This window comes from Manacus candei, unplaced genomic scaffold, assembly GCF_025592945.1.
Source record: "Manacus candei isolate 608988 ecotype Guabito, Panama unplaced genomic scaffold, ASM2559294v1 h1tg000005l, whole genome shotgun sequence".
NCBI classification, from domain to species: Eukaryota; Metazoa; Chordata; class Aves; order Passeriformes; family Pipridae; genus Manacus; species Manacus candei.
The window spans coordinates 26,895,402-26,918,198 of record NW_026138053.1 but is presented as its reverse complement, the minus strand read 5'-3'; the positions used below and the strand labels follow the sequence as shown (position 1 = coordinate 26,918,198).

The window sequence follows — 22,797 nt, the reverse complement described above, 5'->3', positions numbered from 1 at the left end:
ATTCTAAGTTTTCCATCAGCTAACAAGTACTGAAATTAGTGCAGCAAAGTGAATGAACCAAGATACCCACTCTGCACAGAACATGATCCAGAAGAACCCGCAGGCAGAAATCCTGTAGGAATCACCTACGTGAAGGCAGAATAGTTTCCTTCCTAAAAGATTTTGATTTCCATCTCTCCTAATCCAGTGACAGACAGCTAAGGACCAAGGTTCCAACCTCCATGTGATCGAGGCAAACAAAACAAAAAAACCCACAAAACCATGCAGCACTTTCAAATTTTGAAAAGACTCAAAGTGTAAAAGGATTTGCTCCATTACAAATTACTGCCTTCATGCATATACCTTCGTGGTGGTTTGGACTTGGCTCCCCACCATGTCCCCAAGTCCACAGCAAAAACTCCCCCCCCTTTTATAAAGGAAAGGGAAGGAAAAAATAAACCAAAAGAACCAAAATATCAGAACTAAAGCAATATATATATATATATTATAGACTTATATACAGTTACAAAAACTACCTACGTATAAGAAAGAGAACCCCAACACCCCAAAGAAAACCAGAAAAAAGATAGTTATACAGCCAACAGAGAGCTAGCAAACAAAAATCTTAATACCTTCCTTCAGAAAGCAGAGCCATGCCACCGGACCTCTCCCACTACACTTTTAATTTTTTTCCTGGTATGCAGCAACAGAAAAAACCTAGAAAGTGTTTGGTCTCACTCGTGCTTTTTCAGTTTTGACATTTTTCATGGAATCCTGCAATGGTGTGGGTTGGAAGGGACCTTAAAGCTCATCCAGGGATGGGCAGGGACACCTTCCACTAGCCCAGGCTGCTCTAAGCCCCGTCCAGCCCGGCCTTGGACACTTCCAGGGATGGGGCAGCCACAGCCCCCGGTCAGGCCGTCCCACAGCCCCCGGTCAGGCTGTCCCCTGTCCCACATCCCCCCGGTCAGACTGTCCCCCAGCCCCCGGTCACACTGTCCCCCATCCCCCAGTCAGGCTGTCCCCAGCCCCGGTACCTTGGACGCTCAGGAACACGGTGGCCGAGGCGGAGCCGCCCTCGTTGGCGGCGGTGCAGGTGTAGGGCCCGCTGTCCCCGGGCCGGGCCGGCCGCAGCTCCAGGGACAGGTTGGGCAGCAGCCGCAGCCGGCCCGGCTCGTCCCCCCCGGCCCAGCTCAGGTTGTACCGCCCGGGGCTCCGCACCAGGCACGTCAGGATGGCCCCGGCCCCGGGCACCACCGACACGTTGTGCGGGACGTGGATCACGGGCGGCGGCTCTGCGGGGAACGGAGAACAGAGTCAGGAGGGAAAAGCCTGGGGAACTTTCGATTCACTTGGGGGTTCTCGATAAACGACTTCAAGTGAGCTACAGTGTAAGATAAAAGTAATATTTTAATATTTAATTATTTACCGAATGATTTAGGGGGTTAAAATATCCAATTTAGTAAATTGGGTTATTTAATAATGTAGGGTTAATACTGAGTTTCATTTCCTGTTCTGAAGCCATGGAACAGAAGCCAGGCAGCACCCTCATTCCCTGACCCTCACATCACATGGGCACAGCTGGCCTCGGCCCCAGCTCTCACATGACAGGGGATGGCAGGTCACATCCTGCAGCAGAAGATGCAGCTCTGTGCTCTTGGAGCCCCTCTTGCACTTGGGGTCAGCCAAGAAGAGATCAGTGTCACCACAACAGGAGGGACAGACGAGACCACCATGGGACTCCCAGTCTGATCCCCAACCCCGCTGGTGGCACCTGAGCCATGCACGGGGTTGTTACAGATGGCACAGGCAAAAAACACGTTCCTAGGAAGTTCTAACAGCAACAGTGAACCCAGGGAAGAGCTGCTCGATTTCGCTCCATGATGGATTCTGCGAGGGAATGTGGAAGGTGAGGGTGTCTGTGCCCTTGTTTGATCAAGGACCTCATCAAATAGAGTAAGAAGGGGGGAGGTTATGAACACACTGGGCAGAGAGACAGGCTGGGCAAGAGCCAACCTTCACCATGCTGATGGACAGGCCAGCGTGGAGCCCCTGGACAGGAGGTCTGGGGGAAGCTGGGGAACTCTGGAGATGGATGAAGGGACATGCAGGGAATGGAATCACAGAGGAGCAAAGGAAGGAGGAGGGCCTGTCACCTGTCAAACACTGCCAGGCAGTGCCTGAGCCTGCCCCTGACCACCACGGGCGGTCCTCTTCTTATTAATGTCCCTCTGATCTCACTCCCTGTCCCTTCTCTGTGTCCTGCAAGGACAGTGTCAGCTGCTGGGGGGACTGGGTGCCAGCTCCTCGAGGCAGAACAGGGCTGGAGGGACCTGTGGCACCGGCCACTGGAGGGACTCGGGCTCACCCCCAGCTACGGGAGGGACTGGGGTCTCAGCACCGGCTGCTGGAGCCCACAACAACCTGGTGCAGTTCTGCTCCTTCCCCACAGGTGCCCCTGGGTGCAGGACTGAGCTCCAGAAGCCAGGCAGGAGGAATTCTCGGCTGGAGCTGCTCTAGCCTGCAGCTACTTACAACATTCTCAGCTCCACTCAAATCTTTGGGAATTTCATTATCTCTCCCTGTCCGTATTTGATGTCATAACTCCCACCATTTGTTATTATTTGCTCTCCACCCTGCCCATCTGTACACTTCTGTCATGCTCTCAGAAGAAAGCAGATGCAATAATTTTGTACTGGAGTTGAACTTTGAAACCACAGATGCTTAAAATAGCAGCAGTTATCCTGCTCCTCCTTGAGATATCACTGATCAAGAAGGCAACATTTCAAGAAAGAAAATAAATTATCTATGACTTTATGCATTTCCCTTAAAATATTATATATATATATTCCATTTGGTTTTCCACAGACTGGTTCCTGAACAAAAAAAGCTCTGCAATAAATAATATTCTGAGGGGGATGCTTGAGCAGAAATGAGACAGCTGTAAAAGCAAGACCAAATCTTTATCAGCACACACTAAACCACAATTCTCTCAAGAAAAGCAAGGATAACATGGAATAAAAAAAAAAATCTCTATTTATTAAGGGTGAAGGTTACTCCTAAGCTCAGAGCCAGCCATAAATCCCCCTCCTTGGAGTCTCCTGGGGGGTCTCAGATGAGGTTCACAAGCTCTGTGTGAGATCCCTGCACAGCACCATGTGCTGGGAGTGCAGCCCTGCTGCCCTACAGACACAGCCCCCACCAGCATCACCTTAATCACCAACACTGTGTTTCACCCGTGGACAGGAGAGGCAGGAAAAGCTGCACTTGCCTATGTATGGAGTTTCTGCCCTGCACTTCTGGGTTTGGGTTGTTTGGGAGAAACAACCAGTCCTGGGCATAGCACCAGCATGTTACATGAACCCAGGGAAGAGGGAGAGGCCAGCACAGGACTGAAATGCCCAGCTCGGGGTTAACACATCCTTTGGACAACAGCAGCCTCCCACACAGCCACCCCCAGCACTCCTTCCTGGCCCTGCAGTTACAGTGCCACCCGGCTAACGAGCCGTTTGACATTTGAAAGACTTAATGGAGTAAAACAAAGTCAAGCTCAAGTGTTTGCTTTCCCTGAAGTGAGCAGACGCTGGCCCAGCTCCAGGCCCTTTCACACAGCACTTGCCAGAATGGGTCGTCTGTGCTACGCTGTCTGTCAGCTGGGTAAACCAAGGGCACTTGAAAAGATTGTTTACTTTGCTTAAAGGAGAAATTTCGAGTCATTTTCTTGCAAATATTTGTACACAAGAATTTCAAAGCATCTCACTGCAAACAGAAGAAATTGCTCATGTTTACACAGTGAGTCAGCTCCAGTCTATCCCTCAGTGCTCTGTAAATGAGGGGATACAGGACCTTTCCCCTTACTGCTCTTGACTTTCAAGTGCTATCAACATCACTAGAAAAAAATTAAGATTCTCTCTCAGGTTTCCCTTTGATGAGGAGGATGGTTGCAACTTCCAAACCAAGAATCTTTATGCCCACAACTCCTTGCCCTCCAAACAACAGTCTGAAATACCCATCTGGGGACAGCCCTATGTGCTTGAAGGATTTTTGCAGTCAAAATATAAAACAGTGCTCTAGAGCAAGGACTTGGGTAAGCACTGATGTTACTGTTCTGTTCTACTCACTACTTTGTGTGACTAAAAGGATGTTCCTCTCCTCAAATTCTCACTGTTTCACCACAAACTTTGCCTTGCATAGAATCAGTGATCTCTCACTGGTTTCCTTGGGTTTGCTCTCACTGCAGTGAGAGGAACATGTTTGCCTGGAAAAGGGAAGGTGAAGGGTTATATACCACTCTCTTCAGCTACTGAGGGGGTGGTTTTAGGGAATATACAATTATTCCCAAGGCACAGGAGATAAAATTAAAAAAAAAAAGATGAGAATCTGTGGTCACAACGTGCAGCAGGGGAAATTCTGACTAGACATGTAAAATATTTTCCTAGTGGGGGTAGTTAAGGACTGAAGGCTGCCCGTGGAACTTGTGAAATCTCCAGCCCTGGGGACATTCAAAGACTGGTTGGACAAGTTCCTGAAAAACACAACCAAGCTGGGAAGTTAATTCTGCTTTGAACTGTGGATTAGAATAGGTGGCTTGCAAAGGTCTCTCCAGCCTGAATTGTTTTGTGATTCTATAATTCATAATATTCAAACCTGTTGGAACAAGTCCAGAGAAGGCCACAGAGATGTTGCCAGGGCTGGAGCCCCTCTGCTCTGGAGCCAGGTTGGGAGAGCTGGGGGGGTTCACCTGGAGAAGAGAAGGCTCCAGAGAGACCTGAGAGCCCCTTGCAGGGCCTAAAGGGGCTCCAGGAGAGCTGGAGAGGGACTGGGGACAAGGGATGGAGGGACAGGACACAGGGAATGGCTTCCCACTGCCAGAGGGCAGGGAGAGATGGGATATTGGGAAGGAATTCCTGCTGTCAGGGTGGGGAGGCCCTGGCACAGGTTGCCCAGAGAAGCTGTGGCTGCCCCTGGATCCCTGGAAGTGTCCAAGGCCAGGTTGGACAGGGCTTGGAGCAACCTGGGCTGGTGGAAGGTGTCCCTGCCCATGGTGGGATGAGCTGAGCTTTGAGGTCCCTTCCCACCCAAACCATTCTGGGATGCTGTAAGTCCAGCCAGGGTAACTCACCTGAAGGAGCTACCACAAGGAGACAGAAGACAAGGTAACTTGGATTTCAAGCTGTGATGTGAAACCCTGGGGCTGAATTCACACTGCTGGCTGAGCTCTGCCACCCCCACTGCCACTGTCAGTGCCACACTCAGTGCCAGTCTAGGAACAACTTACACCTGTGGATGACCCACCTCTGAGCAGCACCAGCACAAGGCTATATAACAAAGCCTTCAGTCACAGAAGTCATTTATCAGTTCCCCCAAACTGCATTGCAACAGTGAAAAATAAAGTGACAACATTTGCTCTAGTATGGGCAGGGTTTTCATGCCCCCACCCACAGGCATAAATCTGCTTTTCTTCTTAATCCTTCCTGCAGAAGATCCCCACTGCCTCCTGGGTTTATGTGTCTGTGCCTGGGGAGCACCTTGGCTGGCAGTTACTCACACTAAACTCCTCTGACAGAGTAAAGGGTTAACTTTATTCAGTGCAATCATTTAGTGCACCAAGTCTACCAGGTCATTCACTTCTAGAAGGGACTCGCTCAGCAAGTGAAATATCTGTGCTTTCTGCTTTGAAACTGCTTGAACACACAAGGCACATCAACTCATACTAGTGAATGAACAGATTTACAACTAACTGGCCATTAAATTGAGATTTTTCTGAAATTAGGAACATTTTAGATTGGTGGGTTTGTTTGGTTTTTTTTTCAAAAAAGTGATTAAAATTATCTACTGGGTAAATAATGATTGGCTAGCAACCAAATACTGCTGTTTATTCAAAATTATCTTTGTGATTAGCTCGATTCATAGAATCATAAAGGTTGGAAAAGACCTCCAAGATCACCAAGCCCAATCTTTGACCAAATATCATCATATCACGAAATGTCACATCAATAAGGCCAAATTATTCCTCATGTAATTTTACTTCCTTTCTCCTTGTTATTCACTTTTAAAAGATTCCAAGGTAATGGATGAGATTTCCAACAATTTACTGAATTTTGTTTTTCTAAAATGGCAGAAATTTGAACACAGCTTTTGTAATTCCCTGTCTATCAGATAACACACACATACGGTCAAGCAAACATGTAATTGGTACAACCTGAGGCAAAAATAAGAACAACTGAAATCTGAGACTTCAGTTTCTGCTTCTGCAGGTCACATCTCTTCTGCCAGTCCAACTGACAGTGGGTACTCACCAAAACAAATCCAGTGCTGGTATTTCAAACAGGTTTGTGAATGAACATCAGCCCCCTCGAGGACACGGGGGAGAAACAAACCCATTAATTAAAAATACACTCAAACTGGGCATGTATTTTGTTGGTTGCTCTCTGAGGGGTCCCAGCCCAGTTCTGTCCAGCAGGAGGGTGTGCTGGGACCCACCTGACACGTCCAGGAAGGTCTGTGCACGCCCCGTCCCCGCGCTGCTGGAGGCCACGCACTCGTAAAAGCCCTCGTCAGACACGGCCACCTGGGCAATGTCCCAGCTCATGCTGGAGGATTCCCTGGAGGAAGAGAAGGAAAAACTCACTAAATCCCGAAGGAACAAAGGGAAACATGAACTTGGCTTCCTCACTGCAGACACAGGAGAATTCCACAATAATTAAGAGGCAAAAGAGACGTTCTGATGAATCAAACTGGGTCGAGCTGTATGGATTTTAGTTAAAGACATCATATATACATTGTCAGGCTTCTTATAAAAAGCCTTTAACATGTCAGCAACTGTCACCCAGACCCCAAACCCTCTGTATTTGCTGTCACTCTCTCAGTTGCCCAGACTCTACCCTCAATGCCAACAATTCCCAAGCACAGCCAGTACATGGTACTGAACACGTGGCTCTTACTAGCAAGGGTAATAAGGGTTCATCCTCCCCCCTGAGCTTCCCAAACTCACAGGTACAGGAATCCAGAGAAACATCTGCTGGTTTTCCCTAAATCCCAGCAGGGACAGAGCTGTTGGGCAGTAATACCATGTTGCTATCACATGAAATGTGAAAGCAAGAGGAGAATAAAAGTGTAACTACATTGACTGGTGGTTTCACAGGCTTCAAAACAAACACTCCCCCAGCTTCTCACGATTCACACCCACGTTTTATGAACTCCTGGTGCTACAGAAACACAGACAATGACATAAACGAGCCAAGCAGTGGTTCTGCAGTGTCCAGTGCTCCCCATGGGCTGTTGCTATGGCACATAAACAACACTGATAAGCACCAAAATAGCCGTGAGAGCTTTGGCAAGGCATTGCCACATTACAGGAAAACACTACATTAGTGACCCCTTTGTTTGCCTGAATGGATTGATTTATGCAGAAGGAACAAGAGACTTGGACTATGCCTGGAAGTTCAGTCTGTAGCACCACCAGACAGACAATCCAACTACACCACAAATAAAGCAGAGTCTGGTGACCTGAAATGGCTCCTTCCTTGTTCCCTCTTACTTCATCCTTACTCTAGATAACCCCACATATCATACATCACATCTGGGACAGCTCCCAGTGCAGTGCTGGCACAGGGACATGGCAGGGAGGGCCAACACTAAAGAATAAGGTAGTGTTTCTTCCAAACTGCTCTTTTTCATGGAAAGTATGTTAAAAGTGAGGTTGGGCAATGCTGCTCCTCCTTCCCGACTGTGCCACACACCAGACGGCAGACACGGGAACAGAAGCACAGAGGGGAACGTGTCCCGAGGGGAGCAGCTTGGCCAAAGCAAGACCTGTGCTGGTGTGCTGGGAACAAATCAAACCCAGAGTGGGAGCACTGACTAACACAGCCCTCAGGGCACCCACTCCAACAAGCACTGACTGCACACAGCTCTTGCAACACGTGCTGGGGGTAACCCAGCACCTTTCAGCACCAAGTCATAACCCACCCACATCACCTACTGCAGATGTAATCTGCTGATTGAGCTGTTTATTTGGTCAGTTGGGGAAATACAAAGATTTTAATGAACTAAACTAATTGCCTTCCTTGTCAGAATTTCAGGCATTATTTTTGCTGATTCTGACCTTTGCAGAGTCGGTGGGATCTGCCATTTATAAAACAGAGCAGATTGTAAAGAACTTTAGTGCTCAGTTCTCGCTGATTTCCAGTGGAATGAGGTGCTTAGCTACTGCTCTTGGCCTCCCCTAAATCAGCCTCATCAGAAATGCACCAGGATATTAAGCAAAATCTAGATTTTCTTATTACACCACCACAGGAGGCAGAAATCTAGAAAAATAAAGCTGTTGCAATTTTACAGAAGTTTCTTCTTCCTAAACATGTTACTCATTTAAAATTAGGAATTATTATTGCAGCTGGTATTTTCACATAGACAACCGTCACGATAGAAATATAATGTTCAGCTTGTAAACAGCTTAGTTTATGAAAAAAATGTTTTAAAATTTTGAGTAAAGATGACATCTTGTCACCAAAACAAAGTCATTCAATGAAGAGCAATAGTACAGCTCAAATCTGCATTAAACTGCTAAGCTGAACAAATCTTATATAGGACTTTACTAGTACAAGGCTTTACAAGACACTGTTAGCCAGGACACACTTCCCTTTGGCTTCCAACAACCAGAATTACAGGGTGGGCTTTATGAGTATTTTAATTAACTTCTGATTTTTATTGTTATTATTATTACTTCACTCTACAGAGAAAGAGCACAAAGTCCTTTTCCTATACAGAAACCTGAAGAGCTTTCTGGTACATCCAGGATAAATTTTCCTATTTTGAAAGATTTTCTGAAGAGGAGAGTTTCCTCGGGTAGGTCATAGGACTTATTTCTAGGGCATCCATGAAAGGCATTGAAAATAAAACAAATCAGGGGATGTTGCAGAGTCATCTATGTATCACTGGGAGGCAGAGTGAGGGGGGTGTTTCAGAAACAAAAGCTAGTTACCAGTCTATTTTACATTACTTTTGATATAAATTTTAATATAAATTAATAATATAAATTAAAAGCATTTGCCTTCTAGACTTTTAGACTCAGTTTATCATAATTTATGAGCACACATTTGAGGAGGATTTTGGCCAGAACCATATAATCCCATCATATGTACAGAGCGTACACCCTCCTTTGTGTATCATTTATAGGTATCTATATATTTAAATATTATAAATATTTCCATAAAATACAGCCTCCCTAAGGAACATCACCAAAAATAACAGATTGGAAGTAATAGGATATAAGCAGTATATAGCAGTAAATGATAAATAGAAATCACAAGCTATAAATATGAAATAAAACAGTACTGAGGGGAAAAAAGGTCAGTACTTACTTGAAGAACTGATCCACTCCCAGTTTTACTCCATTTCTAGTAAAACGCTGAGTAAAAGGTATAAGACTTTCCACATGGCAAGGAACAGAGCCTGGCTGTAAATAATATCCTGGAGTCTTCATGGGCATTGTAACTTTTGGAGCATCTGAGGAAAGAAAACATTCCCCAAAAAGTATACTAACAGCTTCCTGTATCTATCCTGTCTTTCCTTTTATTAAAGGAAAATTCAATTTCTGATAGATTTATAACAACATTAACTTGTCCATCATGATCTAGAGACAGGACTTGGGGAGCAAAAAGCACAGAAAGTACTTGTACAAGTTATAAAAACATACAAGTTATCCATTTTAACTGATTCAGATATGACAAATGGACACTCAGTTCAAGTTAAAATCTCTTACCAGGAGTAATGCTAGAAAATGAGACACTTGAAACCCTCTGAAAAAGATAATCATCCTTGTCATAGCCTGTTATTTTGACAAAAAAAGCTTCATCTGGTGGAATGAAGTCAGAAATATTCCAGAGTCCATAGGGCTTTCTGTCAGGGTAGTATTTCACAGGCAAGGTCTTGAGGAGTTCCCCTGTAATGCTCAGCAGTTCCAGTCGGTCTACTCTGGCTGGCAGCAGGATCCCCGTGGTATTGAGCAGCACAAAGGTAGGAATCCCTAGAAAAACAGAAACAGGCTATTTTAAGTGCTAAAGAAAATAAATAATTAAACCACAGAAGATTAAATTCCATCTGGATGGCTCACCAGCCCATGAATGCTGCATTCAGCTCCAGCCCTCAGTGACTGAGCAGGGAAAAGCTAAATTGTGCTAAGCTGTGCTCTGCTTATTAACTGTCATGGGACCCAGCTGGGTTGGGGGTTAAATTACTGATTTCCAGCAGGTGTTTCTGAAATAGCAGCTTCTTTATTAACTCCTCACCCTGCCCCAGGGCTAAAGGGCTTTTCTGAAGCTCCAAAAGTAACAGAAATGGCCCTGCCTTGTCGAGGCATTTCAGAGCTAAAAATATCTGGATTTGTGTGACTTTAAAAAAACCAAGTTAACACAAAAAAATGACACAGCCTGGTAAAACAGGAACTTTGGCCCCTCTCACAGATCCAAGGCCCCTGAGAACCAACCAACAGCACCCCCAGAGTTATCACAAAGCTCATCAGAGAGCTGTACTTGATTTGGGGGCCAGGAAATTCTTTAGGATGGAGTAAAGTGGAAGCAAACCTTGCACTGGTCTGCTGGATGTCTTTTTGAAGTCCAGTGTTGGCTTCCTGGAGAAGCCAGCTCGGAAGTCGATGGTGCTGAGCCCTGTGATCCGGACAGAGTGCCTCCCACTGCTTGAGGTCTGCAAAAGCACAGGGACACACCTGGGAATTAGCTTTTCAGGAACTGCACAGCTCCTGAGCCATCCACTGAGCATTCCTTAAAAACAAGACAGAAAGGAGGCTCGTGTCTGAAGGTGTAAGTAAAATCCACCTTTAACAAAGCCTTGCTTTCAGATCCTGGGCCCTACAATTGTGGAGTCAGCAAAAAGAGCCGGTTTTGTCTTGGGAATAAATCACAAAGAAACACGAGATCAACAACTACTGTGAACCAGCATCTGACTATTACAAAGCCTACTAGGAAAGTGTAAATGATTTAGAACTGCACAGAAAAACCAGTGTATTAAAGGTGTTTCTCTTCCCCAGCCAGGAGCTCAGCTGGAAAGCAGGGGATGTACAGGTACCTCTCACCTCTGGTCTCCACCTCCTCATCCTGGGTGAATCAGCAAAAACCAAATCACCAACAACCCCCAGTCCTCCACCCACCCCTGAAAAGCCTGAGTTTTAGGTTGTTGGAGGGTACAGCTGCTTTGATGTGAGTCTTTTGTGTTAAAGAAGATAAATCAGAGTAATTGTCAGTTATTTTCCATGATTCTATGCACAGAAAGAAAAGGAAAACTGCTCCTTGCCAAAGGTGTGCAGGAACCCACAGCTTTCCCTCCCCACCTGCTTTCTACATGCTCAGGTGTATGGAAGCTTCCACTGAGCTTTCCCTAGAGAGTAGTACCTGATCCATTCCCAAATATCCAGTTCCTGGAGTTCAGTAACCCCCTTTGACACTGCTGCACGTGAACAGCAAACAAACACACATTCTTACAACCAACAGCCCAGGGACAGGCATTAGACACTGTGACAAATCAGTGTCTGTCTGATTAAAACAACTTATTTCCTTCTATTTGGTTACCCTTTCACCTCAGACAGAGCACCACTGAAGTGTTTTTATATAAACCAGCTGTTCACAATACAAAGAAATACTTAATTGTGCCAAACAACTCCTGGTATCAAGCGTTAACTGCCCGTTAAAATTTCATTAGACAAACTCTGTGATAAAGTTTTCTTTTTATAGCTCAATGTAGAAGGAATTTATGGTGTGAATAAACTTCTCACAAAGCTTAGGTCTTCAGTCACAGCCTTAAAATCTTTGTGTAAATAAACCAAGCCAGTGACTGAAGCAGAGTAAACACTCCATAGAAAAATACACTGGGAAATCGTTTCTCTTTATGAATTATTCAGACCTTTGGATACTTGTGAATTTTAAGTCCAGAATAACCTTGTAAAATTTTATCATTTACTAATAACCATTAACTCATCTCCCACTGTCATGCCCAGGAGCTGGGGGGTCTTAGGCAAACACAAGGAATGTTTCATCCCAAAGGATTGCTTTCCAATTAGTATCTTCATCAAGTCTCTTTTCATTACCTGTAGTTTAACATGGATCACTGGTGTTGTACATTAGTGTTTCCCCTCCCAGACTGGATGAGCACAACCAAAAGAGCAAACACTTATTTGTCACAGATGTTTTCTTGTCTTGCAAACAACACAAAAATCATTGCCCCCAGTGCAGGTATCTATAAAGAAATGTATGGCCTGGCTGGCTCATCAAAGTTAAATTCAACTATTTCTACTCTATATTCAAGACATTTTTCTTCTTTTCATTTTTTTAAGCTAAAATACATCAATTTGTATGTTCTGTTCTCCCCAGAGCTGGAGACAGCATTATGCTGAGCTTAGGAAAACAAACCCAAAAAGATCCCAAGCCCAAGAAACTGCCAAGTCCTGCCTGCAGGAGCAGCTGCTGCCCTGGCTGGGGCTGACTGCTGACCCTAAAACCCCCAGCAAGGACAGAGGTCAATGCTAAGGCACTGACTGTAGGGAAAGGTCTCTCAGTACCCAACATGGCTGATGTTACCAAGTCCAGCAGGACACCACTTCTTTGTTATTTTTAGCAGCCCTCCAGGTTGTCTCTGTACCAGATTTTTCACCATTTCTGGTCATAGAATCCCAGAATGGTTTGGGTGGGAGGGGACCATAAAGCCCATCCAGTTCCACCCCCTGCCATGGGCAGGGACACCTTCCACCAGCCCAGGTTGCTCCAAGCCCCGTCCAACCTGGCCTTGGACACTTCCAGGGATCCAGGGGAGAATTCCTTCCCAAAATCCCATCTAACCCTGCCCTCTGGCAGTTTCACACCATTCCCCATTGTCCCATCACTATCTCCTTGTATAAAAATCCCTCCCCCTGTGTTTTATAAGCCCCCAGTCTCAGACAGACGTTCAAACAATTCTCCCCAGAGCTGCTGAGCTAACCATGCTTTTGTAGCTCCAGTTGTGCAGTGGGATCAATAGCCTCCCACAGGGCTGGGGGGGAATTAATGATCCTTTTCAAACCACCCCTGTGCTCAGGGCAGGGACAATGCACAGCAGGCTCCATTCAGCACTGGCTGTAAAGGTACCTCACACGGGTGACTTCACCTCCAAAAATGACTACGTAGTTTTCAGAGTCATAGAACAGAACACGATAAATAACACAGTAAATCATTACAAGCTATAGGACAGTAATTCAGGAGTTCTGCAGTAACTTTACCTTAATTGTCCATGTTCCAGGCTCTGGATCTTTGACATTTACTACCTTAGCAGAGTTGTGGATATTCAGCAATTCGTTCAGCCCCGATCCTTTACTGAGCCGCTTGCCTAAAAAAACCAGGGAGTAAACACAGGACTGAGTAGGTACAGTATTGCCTGAAGAAAACAGAGTAAATACAAGATTGTTGGGCTGTACCAATGTATTTGTGATACTTGGCTTACTCACTACTTAGCTGTCAATGACATTCATACCAGTCTAACTGCCCTGGGGTTCTTTGCCAGAATGCTAAAAATGCTCCTTTACAGATGAGTGGTTCAGGCACTGGTTCTTCACAGAGGCACTTTGCTCCCCCAAGGCTGATTCTGGTGTACCAACAGCACTGAAACCCTTTCACAGCACTAAAGGGAAAGGTGAAGTGGAGAATGGGTTGTCCCAGTGCCCATTTCTAAGACTTTATTAGACATGCCTTGACTAACATGGGTGAAACACTGTGGATTTAGATGAGTGGAGCTGAACCAGGGGACAGGAAAACAGGGGGGGTCACAGCCTCAGCTAAGCCTGACAGTTGCACCCAGGACTGTGTGTTGTCATGGCCTGAAGAGAGACACTGAGCAAATCTCTTTTCTCTAAACACAGAAGAATTCCTCAGTGTAGCACTGACCAGGGAACACATCCTGGGCATAAAATATTTCCAGGATGCTAAAACTTAAGCTATATCCTCAGGCAAAAGTCATGCAGAGAACACAAAGTATGATCTGAATTTATTTCTGGAGTGCTGTTCCAGGTTCCCAAGGGATCAACACAATGAGCAACAGCTTTGTTCAGAAGATCTTCAGTGACAAATTAGCTGCCAATCTCTCATTGCTCAGCTGGAGATGGGTTTGATTCTGAATGCTGTTGTAGTTCAAAGAAGGCAGGCCTCAGTTTGCCTTTCCCCAATAAACCAAACCATCACCTATAACCCCTAAATGATGGCTCAGTGAATACATGAAGAGATGAAACACAAATGTGTCCATGAACTTGGAATACAAGGACAAATTGTAAGAAAGAAGATGGAGATGAGACAAAGTGAACAGAATAGGGAAGTTTTCCAGTTTTCTCTCAGCCAAAAAAATATTGGGAATATTGGGAAAAATTAAAATGTCAGAAGTGCTTCTTCATTCCCCTTTTTTGCTGTCACAAAAGGAGGCATAAACTGCTTCACCTAAAGGATCATGGATCTCGATTGCTGGTGAAGGACCACTCAAGGACACTGTGACCTCTTTCAGGCTGGGATCAAAAGGGATCTGCCAAGTATTTACAGCCATGGACAAATGGTCTGTAGACAAGAGGTGCACTTTGGAGGCTTGAACTGCTTCTTCAACCCATTTTAACACCTAGAAGAGAAAGTAACAGTTGTTATTATACTGTCAAAAGCATTTGCTGCTGAAATACTGTCTTTACTGCCTTGTAGAGATTCCATGTTAATTCATTTTTAAAAATATTAATACTTGTAGGAAATGCCATTTTAATAGCAGATACTACCAAAGCCATGCTCAGTGTGAGGCTTAAAGGAGTACACAAGCAGACCTGGCTACATCTCCACACAACATCCACAGGTACACTTTTAAGAAGGAATTAGGGATGCAAATGTGTGGCTATTTCTGGTCATCAGCTCTTAGCTGCATGAAGCAAGAAGGAAATCTCCCTCGTCCAGATGTACTGAGCAGTGCTGCTGAACCCTGATTTTAGGTTTGCATTACAACACCTTTTAAAGGAGCTTTGGATTATGTCAGCTCAAGACTTGGAACCCAAGAATAAACTAAGCAGCCACCAGCAGTGTAGGGCTCCAGAGCAAGCCTTTAGCTCAAGGACCTGATTCAACACACCAGCCCAAAACAGCCTCATTCCCTTGGCTTGTTGGGCATTATTTGCCTGGTTTTTTTCCCTTAAAAATATGGGTTATACCATAGGTTTGTGTGCAAGACAACTTTATGATAGAAATGAGATTCCAGCCTGCTTTAAATAAAAGTGCACTTTTCTTACATGTTACTCTATGAATGCCCAGCAGCCTTTGTGCAAACATGAAAGAAGTTTCAATAAGTGAAGGGCATCACTGAAAACACATTTGAATGTGGGGGCAGGTTTTCATCAATTATTACTCCTCCACTCTTAGTAACAGCTCACCAGAGACATGATGAATGCTCCCAGCACAAGGTGAGGTAAAACAGCAGTGACCAAGTGTCCCTTCCACAAGGGTCTGTGTGAGAGAGGGGCTTGGGCATGTTTTCAAAAGAACATACCCAAAAAATCACAGTCAGATTCACTGTACTGCTCCAGACCCCTGAAGGCACATGGCCCAAGAGAGAAACAGGGTTTGTGCAAGAGCTGGTGACACCTCTGAGGCAGCAACTCTGCTTTGGACAAGCCTGGAACAGGAATCACAGAGCTTCAAAAAGATCCAACTCATTTCAGTTTTACCTTTAGAAATCATACATCTGGGTCCAAAAATGCTTCCAAAAGAAACTTCACTGTTCTCCTCACATATAGTGAGATGAGTACGACACCTTTTTGTACTTGGTAGATGGGAAAGTTTCCACTGAATTCCAGGTAAGTTTTTAAATGTATTGTAAAATTTAATGAACCCATATGAACTTCAGTTTCTGAGAGTTTTTTCAAGATCAAAACTGAAAATGGGAGGCAGCAGAAAGGCCCAGCTGTCTGAAGTCTGGCAGCAACTTGCTTTTATAGCGAAATCCTTCTCCAAAGTTCAACAGGCAGTTCTGGGAGATCCATTTCCCAACCACCATTCCAAAGAGGTTTGCAACACTGCTGTAACACTGCTTTGGAAGTAGGTTTTTTTCCCTTTGGGATCCTTACAGAAAGCCCCCAAAACAACAGCAGTTTTTGTTGTTTTGCCAAAATGTGACTTGGGGATTATTAAAGGGGGGAGGGCAAATGCAGCAATAATTTATAACGTTTCTCCAGAGAATTTGCTCTTGCAACCTGCCCTGCTGTCAGGTCATTCCTTGGAATGCATGCTGAAACCTGGAAAATCTATGGAGCATGGTCTCTATTCCCATTTGTTTATTCTGGGACTCAAGAATATTTCTCAAGCAGTCAAAGTAACAGCATTTCCAGTTAACTGTTTCATTGCTTGAGTAAATGTAAGTTCATACTCACACCCCAAAATTACCTATTCTAATAATGCTTTTAAATGCATGTCAAAGAGTAGGACTGAGAAAAGCATGTGAAAATTATACTATGAAAATAAAACATAAATGATATCTATAACTACGACATGTTTAAAAAAACATGCAAGTGAAAAGTTTCAGTGTTGAACCTCAAGCTCTTGCGAGGAACCAGAGAACTGAGCCTGCTCTCAGCTGCCTTTGACAGCCCCTCTGCAGTTGCATTAGGACAGTCTTTGTGTACATGAGCACAGCTTCTCTTTCCAGAGCCTCCCAGCTCCATAGGAAACCGAGGAAGGCCAGCTGGAAGTGTTTGTTTATCCCTTCCTTGGCTGGGCATTCCCTGTACAAAATGTATCCTCAGAGTAAAGCATTCAGCTGTCTCTGCCATTGAACCATTCCTCCTTTTTGCCTGTTTGGGATGGAGGGAGAAGAGAAAGCAAAAACCCCTCCTCCCAAGCTGTAATGTTGAGCTTTTGACTTTGTGCCCTTCATTTTACTCTTGAAGAGCCTTTTACATTTTTAAACCTTCTGTAACCCATCTTGTCTTCAGTCCCCTCCCACCCTCCTCTTACTCACATAATCACTGTTATTCACAGGCTTCTCACCCAAACTCCAGACTCTTTTTCCCCATCTAGTCTCATCCACCTTTCAAATCACTCAACACCACCCTCTTCTTCCACCAAAGTCAGTGCCATGGCTCCCAACTCCTCCACAGCATTTCTACTCACACTAAAAATCAGGAAGAAAGCTTTACTTTTAAGCAGTCTAAGGAAAATTTTTCCTTCTTACAAGAAGAAAATAAAGTGAGAAAAACCAAGTGTTTCTATACAAAAAGAAATGGAATAAGACCACTCACTAGCTCAGTCCCTGGGACATCCCAGCTCTATCCACACTGGTCAGTCCAGTTCATAAGACACAGCAATGACTCAGTTTTACCACAAACAGTCAAAATGACCTGGAGACACAACCTGAACCCCCAGTGCCTAATAAACCTCCACTATTTTTGGACTGCAGTAGAACCTCTGCAGGCATTTCCTTACAGCACTCATTGTGAGGGGAATAAGTAAGTGTGGGGTCAGATAACTTCAAGTCAAAATTAGTACCATGGTTATGAAAATACAGGATCTGCTCCTAATAGGAGAATTTAACCCTTGTTTGATGGGCATTCTCTGTGCATTTTAATTCTGAGCAATTGTTGCAAATTGAGCCCTGAGCCTACAAAAGCAGCCAAGGGAAGCTCACCCTAAAGAAACATCTCTCCAGTGCTTTGACAAAAAAAGCATAACAACCTTTCTAAGACATTGGGGACAAAATGAGAATGCTACCATTCCTCTGTATGGAGGAGATCTAGAATTTTAGATAACGAAATCAAAGTTGTGCTTTGGACCTTAAGAAAATTCTTATTAATTGAATGCATAGAAACCATGGCAAATTTGTCAAAATATGCCCTTCCTCACAGACTCTTAGACGAGCTGCATTCATCAGATAAGTGGAGATACTTATGAATTTCATGCTTTGCTGGGCTGAACCCAATCAACAAAAATTTTGCCCAAGTCAGCTGTAGTATTTGAAATCAGAACATGTTTCTCAGAAGTAAAAAAGGCACTAAATTTTCTTATCCTGCTCAGTGCACGAGCATTGGATGTGTATCAAGTTTTGTTTTGCTGTGTTTCCTTGTAGCTTTGAATGTTGCTTCATTCTCCACTTAATGCTCAAAGGGCGAGCAGGGAGTAATGGTTTGAAACTTTATACACTAAAAATAGCTTTGTTTGGGTTCTTTGGGGGTAGAACAACCAAGAATGTTTGAACAAAACAAGGCAGTGGTTTGGCAGGGGGTTCCCTGGGTGACTGTGGAGCTGTTCCTTCTCCACACTCCAGCTTTAGTTCTCTCTAGGCCCCCAACGGGGAGTGTGTTCAGCATTTATAAACTGCATTCTTTACACATCACCAGCTACTCAAGAGACAAAGCAGGGCAGGTTTTACTTCAGCTGAGTCCTGCCTGAAGGCTGCACCACAAACAGCAAGATGTCCTGTCCCTTTGCATCCACCCCTTGATCCAGAAATCAGCACTTCTGATCCAGGACTGAAATCTGCAGGGAAGGTTTCCTGAGGGATCACAGCAATTGGGTCAACTCACTGTCACAGTCCCTTAGCCCAGACACAGCTTTATGTGAGGTCAGTGATCACTGAAATTATTTCAGAGGCTTTGGGGTTTGGTTTTAATGCAAATTGTTTGGCAGTTATTGTGGAAAACTTCTGAAAGTGATTTCGTGGGGGTTTTCCACCTTAGGCAATCTCTTACACTGCTTAAGACAAGTGGCTTTTTCTGCTCACTTCTACCTCTCAAAAGCAGAAGAAAACAAAACCAAAACAATCAACAAAAGCTTCATTCTAAAACTTTAGTCCCAGCAAAGAGCATTTCCCATGAGCAGTACCAGAGGACCATAGAATGGGTTGGGTTGGAAGGGACTTTATAGACCATCCAGTTCCATCACAATCCCTCCTGCATAAAGGGATTTCATGGAGTGTCACAGAGGCAAGTTTTACCCTTCATACGTAAATAATACCAAAATTCAGGTCAGGAACTACACATTCCCAACAGCTGATTTCTTTTACCTCTGACTTCTAACCTATCTAAATCCTCTGGGCAGTTCCTCCTTTTGATCACCTTCACATCACTGCCAACAGCTTCTATCACTCCCAATAAGAACATCAGTTTTTCTAGGCAACAACAGTAGGAAACTGCAATTTATCTCCAACATCTGTCACTATCCAAATTCTAGGAAAGAAAGAAAAAGGAACAAAGCAGAGTAAATTTTTGTTAAAACACCTCACCTAGTCGTTCCCTGTGGGGGGAATTCAAAGGGGAATGTTTACAACATTTATAAACAATTCCAGCTCTCCTGATAACTACCATGTGATTTCATCTCTCTCCAAATTGTTTTCTCATGCACTTTTGAAATTTCATTTCTGCCTAAGACCCACACTGGAGTTTTCCAAGAAAACAGTCATTTTTGGCTGTGGGTCAGGAACCACAGCTACCAGCAGAGGTGGCAAATATTGCAACAATAACCTCAGTTAAAAGTTACCATCGATGGAAACCTGAGAGTTCATAATGTGAGGAACATTCCAGGCTAATTAGCAATCCCTTGCTTGCTGACAAAATGCTCATTTAGAGCTGGTACTGAACTCTCATACTGATTAGAAAAGCCACTGGGCTCTGGGAGCCCAGAGCCACTCCTTATTTTAAAGGCTCTCCTCCTGGAAGCTTTGTGGCACAGGCAGAGGGAAGCTGGGGAGGTTCTGGTTAGATATGGCACTGCACACTTCCCTGACATCAGTAAAAGTCCCAGATCTGCATCCTGATACAGCAAATGGAAAAAGAAGGAAGGGAGAAGTAGAAGAGAGTCCACATACCAAGACCAGGGCATTCAGAATTTCCCCTTCTGCTCCCTAACCCATGATCAGGTCATTTAAAGGCTTAGAGGATAACCCCTGCCTTGTTTCCTCTGTACATTGCAGAGCTCAGGCAAAGTTACCTCATTCACTTGCTTTTTGTCCAAGTGGAAAACCTGACCAGAGCTGGTGGAGGCAATCTCTTCATAGACCTTGTAGCCAACGTGCTCCCTGTCATCACAGTCCCCAGTCAGCACAAACACCACCTGGGTGGAAAACAAAGAGTCAATTGTTTGGCACGTGGGGCATATTGTAGAAAATGTTGCAATGACAACAGAAGAATGTATTACTTGGGCTGGGCTTATTACTTTGCATAAAGGACAGCATCACTGCACTCAGGGCTGATGGAAAAGGCAATGAAGAAGAAAAGGAACAGATAAGAATCCCTTTACACTGATCCTCATCTCTCAGCCCTGTACTTCACACAATATTTATTTTACAGCAATATAAAAACATCCACATAAGTGGTAAGCTGGCCAAGAATACATATACTGGTATCAGACTCAGCTGCACTGTTTAATTTACAATACTAAAAGGAATATCCCTTTCAGTTTGGGTTTTTGGTTTTGTTTTTCAACCAGATCAGGTAACTCTCTATTTGAAAAAAGAAAAAAAAAAGGTCCCTAGAATGCAGTGTTCTGTAAAAAGGTTTCACTGAGTCTCACACAGGAGAATTTTACCCTTTGTCACCGAGGAAAGAGGGCATCAAATAACACAAACCAGTTCAGAATGCAAATCCTCTGTACCTGTGACTGTTTCTGCTGGATGAGCTGAAGCACCTCGTGGGTCAGCCTGTAATCCTTGGATCTGGCATCAGTAAAGACATAGATGAAGGAACCAGGCAGGGAAATTTCCAGAGCAATCTTTATTGCCCCAATGCTCATCTCTGGGCAGTCTCCACCACCCTGGTCACAAGTAGAAGAAAAACAAAGCATTTTTTTAAGAAAAAAGAAACATGCCAAATCTGTTACTTTTTGGGGACATTCAAGACAGATACTTCCTTAACTTGTAATCATTCATTCCCTTTTTTCACCCTAAGGATTGTGTGGTTGCTGCAGGGTGCTGTCACAGACGATTCCAAAGGGAAGAGAAATATAAAATTGATTTTGTTTATTTTTAACAACAACCCACCTTCACACACATGTATATACAATCTCCACGTGCTGGGAAGGAAGAGGAGAAAAGGTAATGCAGTTGCTGCCCTGAATTTGAATTCTTGAGATGCCATCAAAAATTATGTTTTGATGTTAAACATTCACACAGACACACAAACCAGAATAAAAGCCTGCCCCTCATACTGGAGAATTTTGGTTGTCCTCAATGAAATGTTCATGTTGGTAACAAGTTTAACCTATCAGCATTCTTAATCCCATTTCAAAACAGGAATATCAATAAATTCCTCATCTCTGTTAAAGAATAAGTACTTTGCCATTATTCTTTCTGTAAGTCATATAAGAACCATCACTCTTTTTATGTCAGTCCTTCCTGACCTGGCCTTACTTTTATAGGAAAAGCAAGTGGCAGATTCCAGACAACCTGAAATTCAAGGGAGAATTTATTTTTTATTCCCATTATGTAGAAGAGCATTTTCAAAAGGTAGCTGGGTGGAACTACAACTCATCATCATCATTATCATGGAATGGTTTGGGTTGGAAGGGACCTTAAAGCCCATCCAGTGCCACCCTCTGCCATGGGCAGGGACACCTTCCACCAGCCCAGGTTGCTCCAAGCCCTGTCCAGCCTGGCCTTGGACACTTCCAGGGATCCAGGGGCAGCCACAGCTTCTCTGGGCAACCTGGGCCAGGGCCTCCCCACCCTCCCAGGGAACAATTCCTTCCCACTATTTAACCTGCTGTATTGCCTTTATTTTTAAACAAATAGGAAAATTTTCCATTCAATATTTCCTGCCTTTCTCTCCAAATTAAATATGGTTCCAATTACCCTGTGAAGCTTTCTGGAAAGCCAGAGGTGAGGAAAGCCCAGCAAGCCTCCTTTTCCCTTCAGTTTGGACAGGCACACCCAAATGGAGGTTGGCAGCTGAGCCCATCTGTACTATCCCCCCATTTAATACCTATTTTCTGAAATGGCATTGTAAACACCCACAAAGGGGTAAACCTGGGATCTGAATAAGAAAGCACTACCAGCAGCCTTACAGAATACTCTTTTATTCCTGAAGTTGTCATTTTTGCACTGAGCAATGCTCCAATCAGGCCTTTTCCCAGCTGCTGACACGAGTGCATTGGCAGCTGTATCCCAGGGCCACAGAACACTCCAGCTGTGGGAATGCACTTTGAAAGATTGTTATACAGACAAGATTTCAGTATAGGGCTTATGCAAATTAGTATCCATTGTGAAAATTTAATGCTGAGGCACACAAAAAATCTGCTTAAGTCTTAGAGAAATAGAGACACCAAGGAGCCACTGCTGCCCAGGTCCAAGTCCTTGTCATGCTGTCCATAAGAATGATTCCCAGTTAATTCCAGGTCAAACACAGGTAACCCAGGATCAGGTTCTTCACCAGCCCTCATTTAGCTGAATGAGCACATCTTGGGAGTAATTATGAACTACGCAATCAATCAGCATTAAAGAAAGAAACCTCAAATTCGTTGGGCAGCAATTTTTAAACATCTCGCTTGGAAACAGAGTCTGAAATTCCCAAAAGCTTCATCTAAATCATGTACCTTTTAGAAACAGCTGCCTGTATTGCCCATAACTATTGAGAAAACAAAACATCTGGAAGGAGTTTTGAAGTTTAAACTTCCCCACGAAGGAGGAAAGCATAATAGCTATTGTTTTCTCTGAATTCAAACCTTCTGCCAACTTTGAATCTTCAAGCAATCTGCTCCTGCAGGGATTACACCCTGTGCCAGTGTCTGAGGGACAGCCTGTCTGGCACTGCTGACTCCAGCAAGGTTTTCCACAGGT

General features: G+C 44.3%; 1 protein-coding gene across 5 annotated transcripts in view; it reads right to left on the bottom strand.

Moving 5' to 3' along the window:
• HMCN1 (hemicentin 1) overlaps positions 1–22,797 on the bottom strand; it is a 160,943-nt gene that overhangs the window by 112,029 nt on the left and 26,117 nt on the right. For 3 of the 5 annotated variants that reach the window (XM_051793418.1, XM_051793434.1, XM_051793425.1), the window contains exons 3-11: positions 20,619–20,777; positions 19,956–20,078; positions 14,448–14,619; positions 13,244–13,350; positions 10,563–10,683; positions 9,743–10,006; positions 9,342–9,486; positions 6,463–6,584; positions 1,017–1,274 (exon numbers count right to left, since the gene is read on the bottom strand). In XM_051793418.1, the coding sequence (XP_051649378.1) occupies positions 1,017–1,274; positions 6,463–6,584; positions 9,342–9,486; positions 9,743–10,006; positions 10,563–10,683; positions 13,244–13,350; positions 14,448–14,619; positions 19,956–20,078; positions 20,619–20,777 (1,471 nt within the window). Of the gene's footprint in view, positions 1–1,016; positions 1,275–6,278; positions 6,585–9,341; positions 9,487–9,742; positions 10,007–10,093; positions 10,164–10,562; positions 10,684–13,243; positions 13,351–14,447; positions 14,620–19,955; positions 20,079–20,618; positions 20,778–22,797 lie in introns of those variants that run through there. The other 2 variants (XM_051793443.1, XM_051793448.1) reach the window with 2 other exon arrangements.